The sequence below is a fragment of the Miniopterus schreibersii genome, assembly GCF_964146895.1.
Source record: "Miniopterus schreibersii genome assembly, chromosome: 1".
Classification (NCBI taxonomy): domain Eukaryota; kingdom Metazoa; phylum Chordata; class Mammalia; order Chiroptera; family Miniopteridae; genus Miniopterus; species Miniopterus schreibersii.
The window spans coordinates 183,028,253-183,053,688 of record NC_138101.1 but is presented as its reverse complement, the minus strand read 5'-3'; the positions used below and the strand labels follow the sequence as shown (position 1 = coordinate 183,053,688).

At 43.5% G+C, this 25,436-nt stretch overlaps 1 protein-coding gene across 4 annotated transcripts in view; it reads right to left on the bottom strand.

The window, feature by feature from the left end:
• Positions 1–1,787: 1,787 nt before the first annotated feature.
• TTLL5 (tubulin tyrosine ligase like 5) overlaps positions 1,788–25,436 on the bottom strand; it is a gene marked incomplete at its 3' end in the record, with an annotated part of 215,860 nt that continues 192,211 nt past the window's right edge. For 2 of the 4 annotated variants that reach the window (XM_081147081.1, XM_081147084.1), the window contains one exon: positions 1,792–2,401. In XM_081147081.1, coding sequence (XP_081003207.1) covers positions 2,379–2,401 — 23 coding nt within the window. Of the gene's footprint in view, positions 2,402–25,436 lie in introns of all 4 variants that reach the window. The other 2 variants (XM_081147080.1, XM_081147082.1) reach the window with 2 other exon arrangements.

Here is a 25,436-nt window from a genome sequence, read left to right as displayed (position 1 = left end):
CCCTGGCAGGTGGGACTGTGTTCCACCTTACTCAAGGGAGCCAGTGGATCTAGAGGGGAGATAGCACACCCAGCCCTTTGGCCATGGGCCATTGCTATCCCAACTCTCAGAGTCCACTCACTTGTAACTGTCATTTTCAAATTTCAGTGGGTGTGAGAATTACCCAAGTGTTTATTTAAAAAGTACAATTTCAAGCTGCAACTCTAGAGATGCCTGTAGGCCTGGGGCAGGGTCCATGCTGTCTAAAACTACATTTCAAGAAGCAGCATATTGTACCTGACATTGTTGGTCCTTACTTGAGGCTTAAATGAGAGGGAACTAATCTTTGTGGTCCTACAATAAACTTTCCTTGTTATCCAAACTCATAGGACATCACTAAAACATTGGCCTGTGGTTCATCCTAATGAACCAAGGCAACAAGATGTTTCCTGAAGTATTCCAAAGAAAACAGAACACACTGTGATTCCAAATGTTCTTTTTATGTTAGAGCTCTACTCTGATATTAATCAGCAGATATAAATACGGGCAGGGGTCTGACGTCCAACCTCCCCAGTGCACGTCACTTACAGGCACTACAGAAACTTGAACCCTTGTCAGTCTGCAAAAATCCAGGCTTGCTTGGGGAAGGGTAAGGAGGGACACAGGGAATGACACTGTTGTTGGAGGGGGATCCTATGATCGGTCTGGTTTATTACTAACAGAAGTCTAGTGCCAGTAGCAATGACTTGAGTGTACTTGGGTAAATGAAGGGAGGGATCTGGAGTCTGGTCTATACCTGCTCAGCACACGGCGATTGTGGGAAGAAATTAGCCCGAGGGTTCAATTCTGATGAGTTATCTAGAGCACTTCTGAGCAAGCTAGTTGTTCTTTTTTTTAATTTTTTTTTTTTTACGCTAGTTGTTCTAAAAGTTCTTTTACTGAGCTCACATCCTCTTATCCTTTCTCACAAGATCCATATAGTGAGTCTCCCCAAACACCTGATTTCCCACTTCTAAATACTAGCAGGGAACTATGAAGGAATTCTAATGTCTCCTAACCAACTCACAACCAAGTTGGCAAACAGATTAGATGGCCCTCAAACTCCTACCCAGAAATCCCAGGAACATCCAGGACAGTCTTTTCTCTTGCAGCCAACAGACCTCATCTTCTGCAAGCAAACAAATTGCTTCAGTGTGCCCAAACCTTTGTTTTCATTCACTATGAAGGCAACAAAGTTTCTTTTCTCTCTGCTTTATGGGTGTCATTTTCTTCTGGGGTTTCAATGTGGAATCTTACAGCACATTGTCAGAGACGCCTCAGACTCTGGATTCTCACCCGATAACTCCCCAGGGCAGCTGGGCTAATCCTTTGGTGGCCTCTGCTGCCCACCTTTTAAGCTTTTCTCCAGCAGAAGCCAGAGAGAGGACCTGGGAAAAATGAGGAAGCAGGAGAGCAGAGGGCAGGCAAGTAGGAAGCCACCAGGGCGGCATCATTCACTGTAACGGACAGTTCAGGTAAACTGTACACTCGGACACAGGTTCACACGCCACCGGAGGACCTGTCTGCTGTGGTCTGATCGTGGAGACATTGGCACAGACCAGCCTCCCAGGGGCAGGAGCTGCCCTTGGGGAGCAGCCTGGACCTACCACCTGTTGAAACCAAGTGTAAGAATAAAACACCTTTATTGCTCACATTTCTAAAATGAAGTTTAAAAAATTGCCCAGCAATGAAATAAAATGAGAAGTTTGTCCCATTTTAGTCTCGTTGGTGAATACTGATTAGTGGGAAATTAGTCAATGGAAAAAAAGAAAATAAAAATAGAATTACTTTATTAATTTTAGAAATCAGTAATTCCAAGGGGTGCCTTTACCATGGCCGTGTGGTCAGCAGCACACTGACTTCTCCTCCCTGGGAAACCTGCGCCGGGAGCTTCCCTCTTCTCCCCAAACCCCGAGAAGGGAAGGACAACTCTGGTAGACAGTGTTGTTGGGATGTTAGGCTTGTAGGAAGTAAAGCTTAACACTGCAACCTGGAAAAGAAGAAGAAGCAGAATGCAAATAGCCAAAGAGCCTCTTTTATATCATCTGTGTGGTAGCAGGAGAGGGACAGAGAAGACCTATGCAGGCGGGGGGAGGGGTAAAGGGGTAAAAGATACACGTGCGCTCTGACGCGGTAGACACTGCATCCACTGAATGTCCCCACTGCCAAGTTCCATCAAAATCCAGCTGATGTGTTTTCCTGTCCTCTCGGTGCAAGTCTGCGTTGGCTGGTTGGGAACCGCCTACTGCCACTTCTGCTCCGAGGCTCTGGGGGCTGAGGCAGCAAACGTACTATGGGCCCGGCCCTCAGCCCGCCCCGCGGAGTCCTAGGCAGGTCCTTCCCGCGGCCCGGCCCGCGGCTCATCTCTTAGTGGGCGCAGGATCTGCAGAGAGAATCAACCACCGAGGGGCTGAGATGAGAGCGATGTCTACCTAGTTAACATTCCCCAAGAATAAAGAAGCTGTGGCCCGAATCAAAGAAGCTCGCCTTGAAGTAGAAAACTTCTCATTTTAACTTTTATTGGCAACCCTTCTAAAACACTCCTGTCCTGCTGCTGCTTTTTTGTACACAGTTCCTTTATTTCTTTTCTACTTTTCCTGGATTTTATCCCCTTGCTTCTCAGATAGAAGATGTTCAATATTGAAATGCATGGAAAAACCGCTCGGAACTTGTCTAAACCTTCCCTCAATGTCGGGCTGTCAGATAACACTCTGCCTCGTGCCCCTGCCCCTCCCCAGCAGACACTGCACCCCCCATTCATTACCCCGAATCCCTTGTGAGGCTCTCCCAGTTCCTTCCCATTCTCACTGTCCTCAATTTTGTGTTTTTCCTTCCCTTGTTTGCTTTTCAAAACCAGGTCTATCTATTCCATATACTTCTATCCCTAAATATCCTATTGCTTTGTTTATGCGGTTTGAATTTATGTTGCCACCGTGACAATCTCAGACGTGATCTCGGCGCACGGCTGGAAGAATGTTCCCAGGTGTACGCTTAGGAGTGGAACTGCCAGGTCACAAATGCTGGAACCGCCAGCTCTCTCAAAGTAACGCTGGATTATTTTCTAAAGTGGTTGTACCAATTCCTTCCTCTCCGCAGTGGGTGAGCTTCCCCAACTTCTCCACAGTATTGCTGGTACTCCCAGAGTTTAAAATGTTTGCAAACCCAGGGACTATACAGTGGTGTCCTACTGCGGTTTCAACCGGCATGTCCCTGGTTAGGAACAAGGCTGGGCGTCTTTCCAGTACCTACTGCGCATACGTGTTTCTTCTGTGAAATGCCTGGAAGCACCTTTTGCTTACTTTCCTACTAAGTTATTGTTTATTGATTTGAAAACAGCTTAATTGAGGTATAATTCATATACCATACAATTCACCTGTTTAACGTGTAAAATTCAGTGGCTTTTAGTATATTCAGAGTTGTGCATCTGTCCCCACAGTCAGCTCTAGGACATATTCACTGAAAGATGACGAAACCTCATACTTGTTAGCCCTCAGCCCGCACATCTCATCCCCAGCCCTGGGCAACCACTAATCCACTGTCTCTATCGATTTGCCCATTCCAGACATTTCATATAGTAGAACCATACAGTACACAGTCCTCTGTGTCTGGCTTCTTTCACTTAAAATGTTTTCAAGGGTCATCCACGTAGTAGCATGCATCATACTCGATTCCTTTTTATGGCTGAATAATATTCCATTTTATTTATAGTACATTTTATTTATTCAGTCATCAATTGATGGGCATTTGGGTTGCTTCCACCTCTTGGTTACTGTTAATAAATGCTGCTATAAACATTCACGTACCAGTTTTGTTCAGACATGTTTTCATTTTTGTTGGGTACATATATAAGATGGAGTTGCTGGGTCCTATGGCAACCGTGCGAGGCTGCCAAACCGTTTTCCAAAGCAGTTGCACCATTTTACAGGCCCATCGGCAATGGATGAAGGTTCCAGTTTCTCCACACCCTCATCAGCACTTGTTAGTGAGTCTGCTGTTACAGCCACGCTGGTGGACAGGAAGTGGTATTCTGCTATGGTTTTGATTTGCATTTCCCCAGTGGCTAATGATGTTGAGAACCTATTCATATGCTTATTGGCATTGTATATCTTCTTTGTTCAGATACTTTGCCCACTTAAAAAACAGAGCTGTCTTTTTTATTATTGAGTTGTAAGACTTCCCTATATAGTCGAGATACAAGTCATTTATCAAATATTTTCTCCCATTCTATGGGCTGCCATTTCATGTTCTTGATGGTGTCCTTTCGTTATCGGTGGAGTGCCTTCTGTGCTCCCACCTGTCACCAGTGGAAATGGAGTTCTTGGGGTACCGCTGGGAAAAGAATTTCCTGAGGTCCTTACAGGAGGATGAGGTACCGTGGAAAGTTTTATTGATGATGTAAAATTAAGGGGGTTCCTTCCAAGGCCCCATCTCCCTCTGTCTTTCCATGGAAAAAGTCCAATCTGGTCTTCAGCATGGCTAGGCTTAAAGCCATTGCCCAGAGTCTCCGCTTCATATTAAAGTCCAGTCCAGTCCAGTCCAGCATCTGGCTAGGTTGGTGTTCCCAGCTGAAGTCCACTGCTTGTGGGGTCTGCATGGCCATGCAGCTGCACATGGGCGAGTGGAGGTGACAGGGCAGGAGAAAGGGCAGGCAAGGGGGCAAGAGAGAGAGGGCAAGGGGGCGAGAGAACTCTTTGTCTGGGGATTATAAACAGGAGCTTAACCAATTAACCCTTCAGGATTTCATGAGATTACAGTGGCTCTACCCCCCTAGCCAACTATCTTTTTCTCAGGTTAGACTGACAGGCAAGCACCTTTCCCATGTCACCTGACTTAACTGCACGCACCATCTCCCTCCTTCCCCCAGTGACCTTCGGGGAGTGGACAGGGATCCCCTGGGGAGTGCGAAGCTGTAGCTTCCCGGTGAAGCTGCCAGAATGACCGAATGACGGTGCCTGGCCTCTCCTTTGCTCTTTTCCTATTATTAATATTAATAACTAGCTAATTATGATAACACTTTGAAGCACAGAATGTAAAAATTTTGATTATGTCCATTTTGTCTACTTTTCCCTTCGCTGCTTACCCTTTTGATTTATCTCTACAAAACTGCTTATTGACTTTTAAAGTTCTTTGCTTAATATCTTGGGTACAATTTCTTGGTTCTATGTTACAAACACATTCACCCAGTTTGTGACCTGGCTCTCTACTCTCTTCATGGTTGCTTTCTTTTTAAGAAAGGTTGCTCCAGATTTATTAATTACAAGTAAAGTCATATTCAGAGATAAAAATTAGATTACATTTAGTTATACATTTAACAAGTTACCTTTTCAGAAAATGGTTTTAAAAGTGTTAAGACTTCCAGAAAATCCAGGATAGTCACCACAAAAATGGCTTCTTTTAAAAAACTTTTCAAATAAAAACTTCAAATGTACACAGAAAATAGAACAACACAGGACACTTCCATCTACCTTCGATAATATCAACAATCTACCTTGTTCCGTCTCTCTCACCAGGTTTTTTCCTGGCACACTCAAAGTATACCCAAGATGATAGATCATCTCACCCATACACACTCCAGAACGTACCTTTCATGGATAGGGATTTAAGGACCCCCCCCCCCCATATCTTTATGATATCTCAGAACTAGTCTGAGTTCTTAATTTGAACAAAGTCCAATCTATCAACTTCCATCTTTATAAGTCTGTACTATTTTAAAATTACTTTTCTTAAAGAATAGTTTATTGATGTTTAGAGAGAGAGGAAGGGGGAGGGAGAGAGAAACATTGATGTGAGAATGCAGCATCAATGGGCTGCCTCCTGCACGCCCCCCATGGGGGATGGAGCCCACAACCCAGGCATGTGTCCTGACCGGGAACCGAACCAGCAACTCTTTGATGCTCAGAATGACACCCAACCAACTGACCCACACTGGCCAGGGCACAAGTCTGTATTTTTGGGGTCTTTTTTTAATATTCCTCCCCTGAGGACACGCTTTTACTGATTTGAGAGAGAAAGGGAGAGGGAGAGAGAGAAACATTGGTGTGAGAGTGAAATATTGATCAGTTGCCTCCCACATGAGCTCTGACCAGAGATTGAACCCGCAACCTTTCAGTGTACAGGATGATGCTCCAATCAACTGAGCCACACCAGCCAGGGCTTTGGGGTCTAATTTTAAAAATCCTTCCCTTACACCATGGTCACATGCTATTGCCCTATAATGTCTTAATAAATGATGGACACTTTCACCTTTCATATTTCAGTCTTTAATCCAGCCTGGATTTGTGTACGATGTGAAGCACAGATCTGATTTCATTTTTCCTGCATAACTGTCCCTGCCTCACTTACTGAAAAGCCCATCCTTTCCTCCTCTCTGTTATACTGTTTCCATACAGGAGACCAGCTTTAGGGGTCTCTATTCTGTGCCAACACCACGCTCTCTTGATTACTTTAGCTTCATGGAATCTTGATAAGAGCTCCTGGTATCTGGTAAGACAAGCCCCCTATCTCTCATTCCCACTCATTAGGAATACAGGGTTATTCTTGGCCCTTTTCTCTCCTGTGTAAATTTTAGAATCAGCTTGTCAAGTTAAAAAAATATACCAATGCCCTCTCAAATTGATAGATCAATTTTGGGGAGAACTGACATCTTGACCAAACACTGAACATGTATATCTCTCCATTAATTTGTGTATTTTTTAAAGTTTTTATAATATTTTAAAATAATAGGTCTTAATGAATCTTTTGTTAGAATTTCCCCTAGGTACAATACATATTTTGAAGGGGATACCTTTGATACAAAAGGTATCTTTCTATAATCACACTCTCTCCCTGTTTGTTGATGATGTATAGAAATGTAATTTATTTTGGAAACTCTCTTCTGAAGCTAATAATTTATTTGAACATTCTTTCTGGGTCTCCAACCAGAAAAATACATGACCTGAGAATAATGATAGATCTGCTCCTTCCTTTCCGACTCCTGTCATTTCCTTTCCTTGCTTTACTTTACTGACTTGACTCCTGGTCTGACACGCAGTGCAAGTGATGGTCTCCTTTGTCCGGCTCCCATCTTCAAGGGATTGCTTTCACACTTTCCCAATTCAAGTACGATGGTTACTGTTGGCTTTTTGTAGAGATACTTTATCATTAGGTCCCCTTCTATGCTTAGTTAGCTGGGCTGCTGTTTTTTAAGTCATGAAGTTACTGAATTTTTTCAAACGCTCATTCTGTATCCACTGAGAGGAGTCTATGATTCTTCCCCTTTTATCTGTTACTGCAGTAAATTATATTAGTCAATTTTTAAATATTAAACAATCCTTGAATCTCTGGGATAAACCTAACTTGGTCATGATGTATTCTATACTTTAAGATTGCTGGACTCAGTTTGCTAAGGATTTATTCAGAATTTTTTGCACTTATAGCCACAGTTACTAAGATCTGGTAACTTCTGAACTTTTGTGGGAGACCGTCCTTGTTCGGTTTTGGTTTAGGACAGTAAGAGCTGGGCAGTGTTCCCTCTTGTCCTCTGTCTGGAATAGAGTGTAGAAGATTGGTATATCTGATCCTTGCGTGCCCAGCAAAACCATAAGAGCCTGGTGATGTAGCAGTACAAAGATTTTGGTTCTTGATTCAATTTCCTAATAACTAAAGGAATATTTGGATTTTATGTTTGTCCTTGAGTAAATTTTTGTAAGTTAAATACTAAAATTGTATGCACCTCACCAAAATTTAAAAATGTACAGAATAAAGTTATTCACAGCATCTTCCTACCATCTGTTTAATCTGAGGCATGTATAACATTCCTGTGCATTCCTCTTGACTGGGCGCGTCTTTTCTTTTTCATTCATTTCCTTGTTTATCTTTATTATTATTTATTTTTCTTTATTTTACTTTCTTGGATTTATTTCACATGGGGGCCAGCTTGTAGTTACGAACGATCAGGGGAGAGTGCCCTACACCATCTCACTGGGCACCAAGGTTCAAGACAGGTCATCTTTTTGCAGTGCCAGAGGCTGTGGAGGTAAGGGGGAGGGGGAGGGGGAGGGATTACTACTGCTGACCTTTATATGGAGAATACAGCCCTTGGGGTCCCATCTACACATGAAGGGCCTCCCACTGGACTTTCCACCTTGGGATTTACCTATTACCCCTTACATGGTGCTGTCCTTCTGGTCCCGAGCGGCTTCAGTCCCACTCTTGCCTGGTGACCCACCGCTGGGGCCATAAGGGAAGGAAAGGTGCCCAGGACAATAATGTGACGGCACTTCCCCCTCCCTGCTTAGGGGGCCAGGATCACAGCCACGCTTGCTCGCTCTCCCTCTCTCTCTCTCTTTCTCAGACTTTGAAAAACCAGTCATTGATACTAACCCACTTTCTCCTTTTGGCTTTGATGTCCTGGCCTGGAAATTCTTCCTTTTTTGTTTGGTCAAATGTCTATGGATCATACTGTTTATTTATACACTCACTTGATGTTTATCAAATAAATGAAGTTCCACCATATTAGATTAGTTCTAAAGTCAATGAGCAACACAAACATAAAATATGAGAATTACTCTTAAAACTCTTAAAGCACCTGTAACTACATTATACTAGTTTGGCAACTATCAGAGTCCAACAGACCCATCTTTTCTCCTAGCCTGCTTTTCTTCCATTAGCACCAGGTTAAAGTGACTGGCTTGTGTTACTTTAACACAGTGAATAAAGATATTTTTAAACGCCGTGATCGACATCGCCAAGGTGAAATACATTACAGGAAGCACCCAGACACGGAGAACTACTGAGGGGCCAGCACATCCACACTCCATGCTCACTGGGAGGCTTGAGGTCCCCAAGAGCAGTGGTGGACAGGTTTTCCTAAACTATCTAAAAGTCAGTGTTTCTCTCTCTCTTTTGGGGGGTGAGGGGACACTGTCTTGCATGACTCACTCATTTCCTCTACTGTACTACACCCTTTTAAGTGTAGAGACCACATCTTACAAATCCTCACATGACCTGAGTTCCCAGCATTCTGCCATGTAAATATTTACACGGGAGCTGCTGGGTAAAGATTCGATTGACTGATGTGGAAAATGATCGTTAGCAGTGTTTCCTATGGGGAGCAAAAGACTTCCAACTACACACGAACTGTGCATCTGCCAACAGTAAGAGGCCTGGTGCGATAAGCAGCAACCACGCTGCAGACCAGCGCTCCTGCCCATTAGCTCTCTGAAGGAAATGGATGTAAAATCTCACTGGCCTCTGAGCGTGGCCTTTCCCACTGAGAAAACGCAACTTCATCATGACTTAAAACAATGTGCTCGTATAAACGGAACGGTTTTTCGCCCTCCAAAGTCTGAGGTGAACAGGAGAAACAAAATTGAAAACTTAACTGAAAAATTACCTAAATGCAAAGACTTTAAAAGTTGTGCCTCTCAGATTTGTCCCTAAGGTCTTTCCAACTGATCAGAGAGGCCCTGGTAGTATCTTCTGGCAACATTTTGGTTTAATAAGAAAGAGACTGAATGAATCAATGTATTTATATCCTGAGTGACACTAGGAGAAAGGGACAGCTGGGGAGTGAGGGCCAACCTGCTGGCCCCTCACCTTCCTGGGCACAGTTCCAGTATGCAGGAATGAACAACACAGGCATAGGAGCATCAGATCCATTTCATGAAACCCTGCCTGGGTGACACAAAGGCGCCGGGCACAGCTGCAAGGGGTTTGCTCAGAGCCCAGGCAGCCCGAGGCAGTCTGAAATGCAGCCACACGGGAGAAGGGAGCTGGTTGACCACAGCAGCACCACTGAGCTCTCAGCCCCTCCCAGCAGCCCTCCCTCTTCATTTCTAATGAACATTATAGGCACTTGGCTTAACTCTTACATGCTGAAACCATCTATGGGGGAGTTTTACTTTTTTTACTTGCAAAAGTGAGTGTTTAATAGTTTTAATAAAACACTATTTTAAGGAATTCTACTGTAAAGAACTAAAGTCTTATATACAATAAGCCTAATTCTTCTAAGAAAAATATATAGTTCATTTTGGTAAGATGGGCGTGATAAAATTACATCATGGACTAGAAAGAGATGAATCTATTCGAAGGACTTTCAAATGCCACTCACTGAAAAGTGTTTCTTTTTGTAACTACATTTATATAGTTAGTGTCCCAAGGGCAAACCATCTAATATGTTTGAAAGGTTTTGTTATTTTCCCTAAAAGGATACTTAATAACTTCCCTTTTATGAAAATTTAAAAATTGCAAGGCTAATCTAAATCAAAGTTCTTGGGATCTAACTCTAAGATCTATCTGCATTTATCTAGAAGCGCATATATATATATACATACACACACACACACACACATATATATGTATATACACATATATACGTACATGCTCAGAATGCTGAGTATAATTAGTTATTTACAGAAAATTCCTACCACACCCCCAAAGGCCACACGAGAACACTAAACTTCTGGAAGGTGGGAGCAGAAACAGGAGTTCCAGAAAAACTTTTCAAAACTCCAGTTACGAGCCTGGGTGGGTCTGAGTAATTGCTCTGGCTCCTATGTTCAGTTTTTAAAACTAGAGGTCACCTTGCCACATATAAATTTTTTTGTTTTTTTTCCCCCATGAATGAGATTTGAAAACAGTGTTACTTTAAATCGAGGTTGGTAAACATGGCACGTGACAGGCTTCAGATTTGTAGCATTTTGGAGATGAGCTTCAGGTCTCACAGTGTCAAGACTGTTAATCAGCATAACTGGAAAAACAGTTCCGGGTTAGACAAATTCGAGAAATGCTGGGTTGAAAACAAGTTTGTTCATTGAAACACTCCTCAGAGCCTTTAATATACTAATATATGGCTCTTTAAGAAACACCATAAAGTAAATAGCATTTCTCAGATTTATCTGACTGTGAAGAATTGTATTTTATAGAATGCACTTTGGGAACCGTTACCTGAATTTTACAAATGAGGGCCCTGAGCCCATAGAGGTTTGGGGACTTGCCCAAGATCATACAAATATTAGCAAAGCAGACATGAGAGCCAGTTCCTGTTACTTTTTAACTGGGTCCTCCCTCTTTTCATTATACCACACTGCTGGCACGTCACTGACTTTTTATCTAAACCTTTCAAGGAGAGCAGAGCACAGAATTGACACCGTTGATGCTCAGAAATCCTGACTTCAAGACTTAGAGATTCCCTTCCTCTGTAGCAATGACAAGATGATCTTTCTGGGAGGCTGTCAGCTGCTCTGTGGCCCTGAAATCAACTGTGGGGGCGGGGAGGGTACCCAGGAGAAGGAGCTCCTGGGATGCTTTAGGGTGCTTAAAAGAAAAATGGATTTATGTCGAGGATCGTTCCTGGAACAGATGTGAAACCAAATACTTCATATCACAATCCTGCCCCCACCCTTTCTGAAAGGGAAATGAAATAGCAGGATTAACCTGCTCTTCATCAGATCAAGCTTTGTTTCTTTCAAAAACCCCATGACCGGGGCAGACTCCATTTCCTGCTACTCCCCTTCCTACAGCAGCGAGGGGAGAGCCCAGGAGGGGAGAAGAGGCTTTCCTTATGCTCTGCAAACACAGGAGCATGGGAGTGGCAGCTGGGATGGCAGTAATGGCAGGTTAAGGCCTACCACACACTGCTGCCTCCCAGTAACCAGCTGAATTTCTCCCTCCACATGCTGTTAGGAAGCTCTCCTGTAAATGTAATGAGCATCTTGGGACGCTGATAAATCCATCAATCTGGGGAGAGGGAGAAATTAGAATTAACTTAATTCTGGGCTCTCTGAAAAGAGTACTTACAGACTGTAAAGTGACCCACTTTTCGGGGGGTGGGGGCAGAAAGTCCAGGATTTGTAAAAGAGATGGATGAATGTTTAAATAAACTATAACATCTTGACCAGGTAATGACAGAGCAAAGCAGAAATACAGTGTATAATATGTATAATCATCACAAAGCCAGCTGTTGCATGCTTTAAAGGGATTTAATAACTCAAGTGCTGGAGCATGAACTCTTCTTAAGAGCCAAGAAGGACTAGAGGTTTCCCACTGTCTGTACTTGGCAATGAAATGCTGCTCTCCTAATGACCCCGGCAACGAGGCCGGGATCTCTGGGGGAGTCAGTGGCAGTTACCTCCTTTTAACGCCGGGCTTGACTGGAAAGCGTAATTAACCAAGAGGAGATCTCTGCTGCCCATGGAAATGAACATCAAGAGCACCCTGACAGAGCCAGCCGGTTTTGCTCAGTGGTTAAAGCATCACCCTGTGACTGAAGGGTCCTGAGACTGAAGGGTCCCGGGTTTGATTCCGGCCAAGGGTGTGTACCTCGGTTGCAGGCTTGATCCCAGGCCCCGGCTGGGTTGGGTGCAGGAGGCAACCAATCAATGCATCTCTCTCACATCGATGTTTCTCTCTCTCCCTTCCACTCTCTCTGAAAAGCAGTGGAAAAAATATCCTCGGGTGAGGGTTTAAAAAAAAAAAAGAGCATCCTGGCAAGCCAGGGACCAGGTCACTTGAGGTGTCTCTAAGAATCACCTTTCAAAGCTCAAACCACTTGTTCAGTTGTATCACAAGTGGGCAACAGGACAGTGCAGAGGGAGGGGTGCTTGCGGACGGCAGAATGAAAGGGATTAACAATGGGAGAGAAGCAATTGGTGCCACAGCCAGCCCCATTCTCAGCTGCTCTGTCTTGGATTTGGAGCACGAGGTGAAGCTTAAGGCTCTGAAACTATAGTCAAGGTCCTCCTTGCTCTGTGCTGACTAAAGCAACCGAAATACCCTGGAGCCCGACACCTTTCCAAACAGGGAGCAAAGAGCCCAGGGACAGCTGCTGCCTCCAGGCATACCACCTTACTTGGAAGTGTAAAACACTGGAGGCAGCCGGCTGGCGTGGCTCAGCGGTTGAGCATCTGCCTATGAACCAGGAGATCTTGGTTTGATTCCTGGTCAGGGCACATGCCTGGGTTGCGGGCTCCATCCCCAGCAGGGTGCATGCAGGAGGCAGCCGATCAATGACTCTCTCATCACTGATGTCTCTCTCTCTTTCTCTCTCTCTCTGTCTCCCTCCTCTCTCTGAAATAAATAAAGATATATTCAAAAAAAGGAAAAAAAAAAGTAGAGGCAAAGCTGGGCATGGGCATCTCTCCGCCTAGGACCTTACAGCCCCCCAGAGCACAAAGGAGACAGTCAAATATTTGTTGAATTAATGTATAGGAGGCACTGAATCAGTATTTATTGAAGAATTTGGCTTTCTAAGAGGTAAATATAATTTGGCTGCTTACACTGAGGCTTTTTGTTTTATTTTTTACTTTTTAAGATATCAACTAATAACTTTTTTAAGGTTTGAGATATAAACCACACACTAATAAAATTCAACTGTTTTAAGTATATAGCTCAGTGGTCCTTAGTGTATTCACAGAGTTGTGTCACCATCACCACAACCTAGTTTTAGAACACTTTCATTACCCCAAAAAGAAATGCTATGTCTATTAGCAGTCACCCTCCATTGCCCCTCCTCCCACCCTAGCCCGGGCAGCACTAATCTACTTCCTGTCCCCATGGATTTGCCTATTCCAGACACTTCACATAAATAGAATCATGTAATGCACGCTCTTCTGGGACTGGCTTTACTCAGCATTACATTTTCAAGGTTCATCTGTGTTGTAGCATGTTCAATACTTCACTTTTCATGGCTGAATAATATTCCATTGTATGTATACATCATATTTTGTTTATCTATTCATCATATGACAGACATTTAGGCTGTCTTCACAGTTTGGCTATTGAGTAATGCTGCTGTGAACACATCTTTATTTTTCCTGAATATATATTTAGGCGTTTCATTGCTGGGTCATATGGTAACTCTATGTTTAACTATTTAAAAACTGCCAAACTCTTTTTCCAAATCAGTTGCACCATTTTACATTCCCACCAGCAATGCACTAGAGTTCTAATTTCTCCATATCCTCACCAGCACTTGTTACTTGCCTTTTGATTACAGCCATCTAGTGGGTAAATGGCATCTCACTGTGTGTGTGGTTTTGTGTGTGTGTGTGTTTCATTTCCCTAATGCCTAATGATGCATCTTTTCAGGCTAATTGGCCATTTGTATATCTTCTTTGGAGAAATAGCTACTCAAACTCTGCTCATTTTAAAATTGGGTTTTCTGTCTTTTTACTGTTGAGCTGTACGAGATCTGTGCAAATTCTGGGTGTACGTCCCTTGCTAGACACGATTTGCAAATATTTTCTTCTATTCTATGGATTGTCTTTTCACTTTCTTGATGGTTCCTTTGGCGCCCATAATTTTTAAATTTTAATGAAGTCCATCCTGTTTAATTTTTTGTTGTTGTCTGTGCTTTTTGGTCTCGTTCCTCACAACATAAAGATTTACTCCTAATGTTTTCTATTAGGAACTTTATAGTTTAACCCTTAGAGTTAGACTTTTTATCAATTTTGAGTTAATTTTTGTATGCAGTGTGAGGTAGGGGTGTCCAACTTCATTCTTTTGCATGTGGATAACCAACTGTTCCAGCACCACCAGTCTCTTCAATCACAAGTTGAAGACTACTTTTTCCTCATTGAACAGTCTTCGCACCTTTGTTGAAAGGCAACTGGCCATACATCTATGGACTTATTTGTGGACTCTCAATTCTATCCTATGGATCTATCCTATACTGCACCGTCTCGATTACTTTAGCTTTATATTCATTGTTAGTTTTAAATGCTGCTTAAAATTCTCGGACTCACTCCGACCAGGCTCCAGTTCTATTCTTTTCAGAGAATCTCAGCAAAGACCTGAGGACAAGGAAGCTTTTCTTTAAAAGAAACAGGGATCATTAATAACCTCTCTCCTTTTTTAAAGTAGCTATGGTGTGAGCGAAATCTTAGGAAGACAACATATGTGAACAGAATGTGGTATTATACTAAAATTAAACTTACAAAAAGGTTCATCTGGTAGCTTGAGCACACATAATCATTCTGCTACGGGACTATCAGGAGCAAACAGTAAATAACTCGCGCAGATGAATGTGGAGTATCAAACATGTACTATACTTAGAGCAAACTTTTCATTTTAACCAATAAACCCATTGTAGTATTCTTTCTTTCCTCTGTGGCTCATTTCTTCTACCCTCCTCACTTGTAGTGACCTTTCTTGCTGGAAAATGGGGACTCTCGTGTTTCTGAAACCTCCATCAAACAGGTACCCACCCCCCTGCAGTAAGAGCTAGGTCTGGCAAACAAGGGTCAAGGAGTGGCTTTTCTATTTGCAGCGGCCAAGACGCTGGTGGAGAGGGGTTGTAGAAAGGGGATGGACTCCATCCATCAGGTGAGGAAACTCTGGAAAGAAAACTGTTGTGACAGAAACAGATGTTTCTCGACATTCACTTCACATTTCCTCCTTTATTTGGATGGGGAGGCGATGTGCCCAGCCAAAAGACTACCTCTCCAGACTCCCTTTTGCTAGAAAGAAGTGAGCTTGGGATCCAGGGCTGGTCAATAATGAATTAGTTGGAACAGCCAGGCTTCCAAAAAAGCTTTTTTTAAAGTGGACAGATATAGCAGGAATCTGTCTTTGCCCGTCCTCCCCAGGCCCTTCTTGTCTGGAACACGGACACAATGCCTGTAGGAACACGAACCGCCCTATGACCAAAGAGATGAAAGCCAATGCTTTAGGGTCAGTAGGCAGAAGAGAGAAGCCTGGCTTCTCAGTTATGTCTCTGCAGAGCTGCACTAGCCCTGGACTGCCTGTCTCCAAACTTCTTGACATGCAAGAAAAATAAACCCTTTGCTCACGCAAGCCACTGAGTTTCCGAGTTTCTGTTACCTACAGGGAATGTTCTCCTAACTAATCCAGGGATAAGTCCCAAGCCCTCCTACCTCTGACGCTCAGCTCCACCCTCTGCTGCAGGAGGCTCTGTTCCCATCCAAGTTCCCTGTGCCAAGCGGAACTGCTGCCCGGGCAGAGCATTTCAGAGGCGTGGGAAAGATAAGCCCCCATCCGCGGAAACGGAGGAGGCAGAAGGCAAACCTTGATCCCTACGTTCACCTTCTCGGGTCCGACCTCATGCAGAAGAGGGGAAGCTAAATGGCTGGATTAAAGGTGAGCCAGCCTCACCGGCACGCGCCCCCACAGTCAGGACGCCCCCTGGAGATACCCCAGACACTTCGGGCAGGTCCTGGAGGGACAGCCTGGTCACCAGCCACTTAGCTCCATGAAGGGAAGCAGGGAAAATGAAATCACCATGAGGGGCTGGAGTTTTGATATTGAGGAAACAGTTCAGCAGGTTCTGGAATGAAGCTCTCCGGACTGGAATTTCAGTCAGATCAGACCTCATCCTGGTCTTCCAGGAACCCGCAGCCCAGTGAGGGAACAGTCAGGTAATCTATAGACACTAGAGTGTCGCAAATGCCACAGTAGATAAGTGGATCGCAGCATTCCACTGGAGCACAGTCGAAAGCATCTAAATTAGACTGGGGGTGAGGCTGGAAGGGAGAAGAGGACAAGTGGAACTGGCCATACTGGGGAGGAAGGGGGCAAGAGGAGGCAGACAGGTGGTGCCTCAGCAGGAAATAAAAAGAAATAAGAACAAACATGCCATATGATGGGGCGGGAATATGCTTCGCTTCCACAGCTTTCACAAGAGATGGCCTCTGGCACCCGCTTTCCAAAGCATACAGAGGCATCTTCAACAAGTAACACAGAAGGCTAGGCACCCGGGCCCATGCCTGAGAGCACAATGAGCTCTGGGCAAACAGTCAGCTGGGAGCAGTGACATTTAGGACTAAGACACGGGCAAGCCATCTGTTCCTCTACACAATCAATAGCTTACCCTTGGATTATGTTGGACCACCGAGGACTTGGATACATTAGTTCTGTCCTCACAAAACTGTCCTCACTGACTTGCACTGTGATGATGTGCTGCCTTTGTGTAGGACATGCATGAAGTAGCCGTGAACCCCGCTCTACGCTGGCTTGTCAAGGGCACTACTACTTCATTCAGTGTCGTCTATGTAAAGTGTGGAACATACTTCTTATAGAGTAAGAGCTGGGGGAAAACTGAACTTTGCTCCATAGTAGTTCTTTTTTAAAAATAAGAACTATATACTCTGGTTTATCATGCTTCCCTTTTTGTCCTGCCTATTAGGAGACTTAGAACCAAATTTAAACTCAATTATAGTAATTTTATTTGGCCTTATATTTGAAAAATTTGAAGTATCTTGGTTTTTGGCCCTGATTTTCTCTTTATATTTTACTGTTTTATTGCACATGGTTTTGTACTTGAAGACTTTATGCTAGCTACAATCCCACCTGCAGAAAACTGCCAGAAGTGCATAGGTCAGCAGTTTTGAATCACATAATTAAACCACACAGTAGCAGGCTGCCACGTCCAAAGGCAGCAGCCTTCCTTCGCTTTGCATGCCAGTGGCACTTGGCTGGATGAATGACTGCAAAGTATTCTGTTTTGGTCTTTTCAAAGCTGAATGCAAAGGTGGAGAGAAACAATCACAGAGAGAGAGGTCAAGTTATGAGTATGGCAGAGCTGTTAACCTGGAGGACAACGGAAGCCAGCTACTCAGGAGACAACATGTGACCTTGTCAGAGGGAGGGACTAACAGACTTGCTGCTTAGCCACTGGAGGTACTAATTATCCCAGCAAGGCTGCAGGTTTTCATGAGGTCTGGTTCTTGACATAGTTTCTTCCCTGTGTTTATGAACAATAACTTTGCTTAACAGCTAACCCGAGGGTGTCGCTTCTTGATAACAAAGGATGTTTGGGACAACTAGGATTCTCTGCATAAAAAGAGGAGGGTAAGTATATGTGCATAAGCATGATGGTGATTTATATTTGAGACTAGCAATAAGGATGAAAAAATATAAAACAGAAGGCCTGAGAGGAGTCATATTTTTAAGATAGAGTTGCTTGTGTTTTTATAACATTCATATTCCAATATCTGATTAAAAACTACAAACAATTCATTACCTAATAAATTTTACAGCTCAGCCATAATAAGTTAAAAAAAACCTTTGTCAAGTTCCAAAGTATCTTCATTCAGCTTGTCACCTGTCTTAATGTCTGTAAGGAGCAAATGAGAAGTGAATGGAAGGGAGAAAAACCTCAAAGTCACTTTTCAGTCCAACAAACATAAAAACAAGTGATTCCTCAAACAGATATAAAAACGAGTGATTCCTTAAAAAGATAGAAAAACAAGTGATTCCTCTACCTAATAACAACAAACAAACAACACTAGCATAGCAACTTCTCACCAGCTTTTTTTCTTCAGCTCATTCTTACAACCAGGTTGGCTTTCCAAATTATCTCTCCATTTTTCACTGGGGATACATGCTGTGCTTTATTGATGCAGCTGAAGGGACATCCTTCACATTCAAGCTGTTCCTCTCTGATACCAGATAACTAGTCAACCTGGTGGGCCCCCAATACCTATGGAAGCCCTAAGTGGAAATACTTGCACGTTTGAAAGATGAACAAAGAGTGAAACAGGCTGCTGTTTTGACTAGTGAAGCTCTTCATTTTGAGGGCTTAAGAGAACCTGAGTCTTCCTCTGTACAAGCATAATTAGAAAGTATAAAGGATAAATATCAAAGTCAATCACGCCAACAGGGCAATATTAAGTCATCTTTCTCCATGCCCTGCAGTCACACACCCACACTCTCTGGGTCCCAGTTCAAATTCTACAGATCAGGAGAGTGGAGTTGTAAACATTTCCATGTGCGGAACTCGCTTTTTCCAAAGTCAGGCATGGCTTAGCATGTCGCTTTCTTTCTTTAGAACTTTTAGGAGCAATTATGTCCTGAGGATACAGGGATGGCCAAACAAAGGTATGTGCTTATAACAAGCATCTCATTGAAACTAGCAGCAAATGGGATGAAAAACCGCAGAGTACACACGATAACTTGCGGTGATAAGACTCACAGAGTAAAGCAATGCTATGCTGGTTACTTGCCCGGTTCAGGGCTACAAGAATAAACAGGATCTTTTCCTACCCAAAGCAAATGGATACGACACAGAACAGGACGAAGCTGCTGTAAGACGCAGTGGCAGGTACAACGCTAACAATCTAGGCTGCTAGGAATTTTTTCCAGGAGGTGTGTGTGCCACTGTAATAGAAATGTAATTTGAGAAAGGGGCACAGCACTTCCCTTGTCTCTATAACAAAGTAGTAATTGTTAACAATTGAAGAATCATCACTCCTCTCCTGGGACTTTGCCAGCTCAGCAAGAGACAATATCAGTTTTCAGATGTTATCTTTCTCAGTAGTCCATTTCTTAACTCATTTCAGAAATAGAGTTCCCTGGTTTTCTTTAGGGCAAATGAACTCCCTTTAGGTGGGTTCTTGGAAGTAACCCCCTCGGTCTCCCCAAGCTGAAAGCCAGTTGTTCCCTCCCCCACTCCCAACCAGGTTGCTCAGCTATGCTCAGTTTGTTCCTGACTGCAGAAGCAGTTACTAAATGAAAGAGGCCTCAGGACAGGAAAGCATGAAATTTCAATGGCTGGCAGCCAGGCGATTTTGCCATGTAGAGGGATCTATATCCTTCATGTGTGGCCGCAGCCAGGTTGAGGCTGGCACAACAAACACTGTTAAACATCACTGGTGTGACACAGCCTATAATGAAGGAAGCACTGTGAGCAGTTGCTTGGAACTAGGTGATACAAACCTGACTGATACAGATTTTTTCCTGGTTCCTTATACTGCAAATGAAATATATCCTTCCTATGAATGTTGGGTGTGGTATGGTGAAGTCTGTCGGTCACAGGAGATGAGAACGAGGGTTGGCAGGGAGAAGCTGATTTTGGTCACAGGTCCCTGGGAGGGGGTCATGGCATGCCATGCAGGGTCACAGGGAAAAACACCAGTGTGGTCAGGAGACAGAGGCAGGGGTGAGGGGAATGTCTGGGCCAGGGCCTTATTTGGGGTTTCCTTGGGAAAGGCAAGGCAGGACAGGGTAAACAGCTTAGGACTGGCTAGTCTGAATATTCTGGTGGGCTTTGGGCTATAGGCCTCTGGTTGCTTGGTACTTGGCCCTGGAGTGATTTAGGGTAAGGGAAATTTGGGCTTACCCTGTGAGAGTTCTTAAGGAGGTGGCTGGAATATAAAGTTGGGAATTAGTTGGTCTGCATATGAAAGGCATGCTCCTGGGCAAGCTGTTATATTTTCTGTAGGAATTAGCTAGGTCTGGGAGGAACAGCCTCCCTGGGTCTGCAATATCCGCCCCCCCCCCCCCCCCCCCCCCCCGTCAAATGCCAAAGAATCCAGAAAACATAATTGGCCCTGTGATGCATGGGTTTCAAACAGACAATACAGAATCTAAGAAGGCACAGAACAATGTACAGATTAAAATATGACACTTGCCAGGGGCAGCTCATTAGGGGTCTTTAGACCCCAGTATCCTTCAGCATAGCTCCCTCCTTCTTTGATATGGACAACTGATGTTTTCTTAGTTGCAAACACACTTGGAACCCCCTACGCTAACCTGGCGGTCTCCCTAAACCCATATAGAAAGAGGTTTAGGACTTGTTACAGCTGGTGATGACTTTCATTTGTAACCATGGTTGAAGGGGCCTTTGCCGGAGCAGTGATTTAGTCTACAATGTATTTATACAGAAAGGAAGTGTGCACCCAGGTGATGGCCTGTACACTCTGCGGTCTGCCCCTCACTTTGTAAACTACCTCATTCCCCTGCTCAAGAAGAGGCAGCCCACTGCCACGTGCCATCTGCCAAGCTGGTGGGTCTGCCGCTGGAGCCCCCCAGCAGTTATGCTGTGCCATGGGAGGCTGGACTTCCGAGGCACTATGACCCACTCTGTCTTTTGACTCCATACACACATGGAACCGTGGTGTCACCCCTTCAGCTAATCAGAAAGCCCAGCATCACCCATCCCTGGCTTATGTACACAGCTCAGGCTCAGTGGGGCTGTGCCTGCAACAGAGATTTAAGTGTTGAAGGAGAGGCTCTTTACCAAGGCTTCTTTGCAGATGATCCTGTTTTGCCATGTAACGTTCTGGGTGGACTGTAGGGATACTAATGAAATAGGTTCAGGGAAAGTGATACTACAAGTGTGGCAGGTCCAAGTCTCACAGTCCTGGAAATGGATGGACATTAGTACTTCTTGGCAGGCCAGCAGTTTGGTTTGGAGCTTGATGTCACATTCATTCTTCTGGCTGCCAGTCTCCGGAAGGAAGTCCTGATCTTCTTGCTTCAGTTTTCTGTATTTCCTTAGCTGTTTATCATTGAATAGGCTGCTCAGAATCAGAATTAAAGCACTACTGGCTGAGTATTACCAATAGAATTCTGGCTGTTTTCAGTCTCGCTGGTACATTTTGGTAGGTGACCAAGCCATGGATTTGGTGTTCCCTTCTCTCCTCTCATTCCTTTTTGGAAAGAGTTTAGATGGGCTGGGGAAAGATATTTGAAGCTTTCTGATCCAATGTAAATGAACCCTGTGGTGGGTGAATAATTTCCCCCCCTCTTTGGCTCCCCTGGGGTATTTTGATGAATAATGCCTCTCAAATAAGTTTATAAATATCCCCCAGAGGTAAGAAGAGTCTTAAGATCATAGCAGGTGTGCCATTAATGCTTCAGAGTGTAGGGCAGAGCAAAGAGGAAAGCACTCATCAAAACCTTGCGGTGTCACAGACTTTTCTGGAAAGTTTTGAAGGCCACAGCTGGGAACAAATACTGAGAGCAGTGCTAGTGAAGTGTGGATACAGCCTCATAAGATCAAGTCAGGCCAATCCTTCCGTGCAGAAGCTTTTTTTTGGATGGGGCTTATAGTTTATTTTGCTGCCAATTAGGGCACATGTTTATCTTAAATAACTCAGAATAAATCAAAATTAATTAATTGACCTCATCCAAAATCTAAAAATTTTTAAAATTTTCAAAAAAATTGGTCCTTTTTTGCCTCCCATTATCTGAAAGTCCAGGTCGTAATTACCAATTTCTAGTCTAACAGCCTTCACTAATAATCAATCTTGGCACTGCAATTTGACCTTCAAATATTATGCTGTTCAGTTTACTCTGTTACATTTTACTTGTAACTCAATTATGGCTTTAGTGTCTTTCTTTGATTGGCCTTGATGTCCCCATATTTTTAAACAAAAGCCTCTGTAAAAGCAAGGACATTTATTACTGCCACAGCGCCACCTACTGGTAGGCCATTACAGAAGCAAGATAGTTGTAGCTTAACTTTGACCCATAGTTTTATAGAGTCCTTCTGAGCTTTGGTTTTATAAAATCCCAATTTCCTTGTCATTTTGAGAAAATATTACTTCTTTTGATATCTATTGAGTCTCTTGCTGTAGCATAAAGTCAGCAAGTTAGAATAAAAAGTATGCTCTTACTGTTACCTTAAATTGGCCCTGACTTCACCGACTTTGATTTTCTCTGTCCTATAACTGTAGCAAGGGCTCCAGATTGTGTGGGCAAGGGTTTGGATCTGGCGAAAATAACTTGGGGAGCTTCCAAAGATCCTGAAAAATGTAAAAAACACCCCTACTTAACACTTTACTTGATCTTGCTAAAAGGACAAGGGGTCAAATCTAAAACCAGGATTAAGGGCACCGCTGTTCTCCCAGATGCTGCCATCCCGCTTCCTACCACACACCAAATCCATGCTCTTTTGTTTTCCAACAGCGTAAGAGTGGGTAACCAACCCAAATTCTCATCCTTCTGGCGAGCATCTCAAGAGCTTTATTTATTTTTATTTTTAATCTGCTATACTGCAGAGAAGATATCCAATGAATAGATATCCACTACAGAATGCATGGTGAAAAAAATAAGAATCTGATTGTGAAAATAGCTCATTCCACTGAAAGCTGCCAGGCACATAATTTCACTTGGAAGTTAAAGCGATTGCTAGATCCTTAGGGTTTCAGCTTCACTGGGTAAAATCAGTTCCTTTCTCTTGTCTCACTGAGACAGTGAGGCAGGCATGCAGGCAGGCACACTGATGCACCGGTGCCGCATCCCCACGCAGAGAGCACAAAGCTAAAGCGCATTTTACCAGGGCCCAAAATAACAGAGATTCAATAAGGACAATGCTTCTCGCTTCTTGTAAACAGAACCCATCATTGGTTTTCCAAAGGTGGTAAGGTTTCTTCGACCAACTACAGACCACTCAGGGCTTAAAAAAGAAGATGAAGCGGGTGTGGAGAGGGTAGAGATCGGCTCCAGGACAGGAGAGGCTCAGGCAGAAACGAAGGGGCAGCGATGAGGGCAGCTGGTGTGGCTTCAGACCCCTACAATAATGGTAGCTGACACTATCAAGTCAGCACGAGAGAAATGTGAGTTATCTAATCTGTCTCTGCTATTTTAGTTCGCAATCGCCACTCCAGAACTCAAGAACTCCATGGTTATAAAGAAGGAAGGCTGATGGTGTTGGCTTTGAGCCAAAGGCCTTCACTACAGCTTCCTTCTCAAATTTCCAAATCTGCTGACTCTATACCTTCCCTACCATAGCCTGGATATACAGAATATATAGCCTGAGGTAAGAAAGTCAAGGAAAAATACCATTCATGGAACATTCCAGGCACTCTGCTAGGAGCTTTCACATTCACTACCTCACTTAATGGTCATAATAAAAACGTCACTATGCCACCATCTGTTTTCAACAGTGCTCTGAGCTGAACTACTATCTCATTCAGACTGAGAACAAAGCCACTCAGCTTTGTGGCCTGGTTGGCCAGACTTGGGGAAGGGCCAGGGGACCAGGAAATGGACTTTTGCTATACTCCTGGGCTCATTAATAACCATGTTTAACCAACTGAGTTAACTGGATCAAACGGGTTAAATACCTTCAAGACCAGTTTAGCGATTCCCGTGTTGGCACAGACTTCCCAACTCTAAGAGATGTGCAAACTTTTTGACTTGTTATGGGGCTGTTCTCCCTTCTTGTAGATTTAAAGAAAAATGTTTCTAATAACAACCCAACGTCCTTTCTATACGACACCCTTCTGATCCCCTTGTAAGTCTACACATGATAAAGAAAAACACATGATTTGCAGTTGAAACAATGAAGTGCCATGTAGTTATTAGCTGTGTAAGTAACTCTAACAGGGAGGGTTACTACTGTTATACTACTAAGGTAAAATGTTTACTGGGAAGTATGGAAAATGCCTAAATCTATTATATCAGGTACATCAATGTTTCTTTAAAGATCAGGAACATTGGAAAAGTCATAGAAAAGAAACAAATTCAAGGGACTGTAGAGGCCAAGAGTCATCTGGTAACAAGAGCAATAAACAGCAGGCCAACTAAACAAGGTGAGCAGAAGAAAGTGCTTATCTGAAGTAGAAGAGAGGGAAAGGCAGATATTAGAATCCAGGGAGAAGTATAACTTCCCTTCGCTCTGTGGTTTTATGCTGATAACCAAATTTAGTATGAACACTACAAAATCTAAGTAACTTCAATAGTGGGTAAATATAAATTCATGATTGAGATGATGAAAGTTTGACCCTCCTGGCTCGTCAAATTTCCAAATTCCTCAGCCAGAGTGCATGTAAAGAGTTAATTCAGCACTTAATTTATCAATTAGACATGCAGATGAAATAGGCCAGGTTCCTGGATCTCCTAGGCTTTCTAACCCTCTCCAGCTTCAGTAAATTTGAAGAGCTGCAGGGGCTCTAACAGCTGTACCTAATGGATATCCTTCCCACTAGATCATGATTCTCTTAACTATCTACTTCTTAGACTCTAACAGTTCCAGGCAGAAACTGTATTTCCTTAAAAATAATTACCATGTTCTGATCATTTTTCCCCCCCGAGGGTGGGGCAAGTTGATATCCATCAAATATTTCTTGAATTCAGGTTCTAAGATTTCAAGTGCATAATAAAATCTTTATACATTTTATATTATTACCTTATCTGGGTGTAGTTATAGAACCTTTCTCTATATATTGCTTCCTGTAATCCTCATAGTAAGCCTATGAGATATATGTAATTATCCCCATGATACAGTCAAAGAAACTCGGCTTCTCAGAGATCTTGTAATCATTTTAAGGTGCATTATGTCAACCACCAACCTGCCTCCCATGTACACATTCCTTGATGGCTCCCTACTGCTCTCAGGACCGAGCTCTCAACTCCGCCCATCAACTGGCCCTGCTACCTGCCCTTTCTCATGACACTCTCTACTCATGCCCTAGTCCCCAGCCACACAAGAGCTTCCAGAACACAGCCTTTGCACACATGGTTCCCTCTTCCTAGATCTCCTTTCACTCCTTTATTTCTTCTGCCGTAAAATGGGGAACACAGTTGCTATACTACATGTCTGTCTTGCGAACAAATAAGTTATTACATGCAAAGCAATCAGAACTGTGCCTGACACAGCAAATGCTCTGCCAGCACTGCCTATTATTATTCCAGTCCCTGGGTTTCACTGCCCTTGGGCATGCTCTCTGCTGGCTATTCTCTCGCCCAGTCTG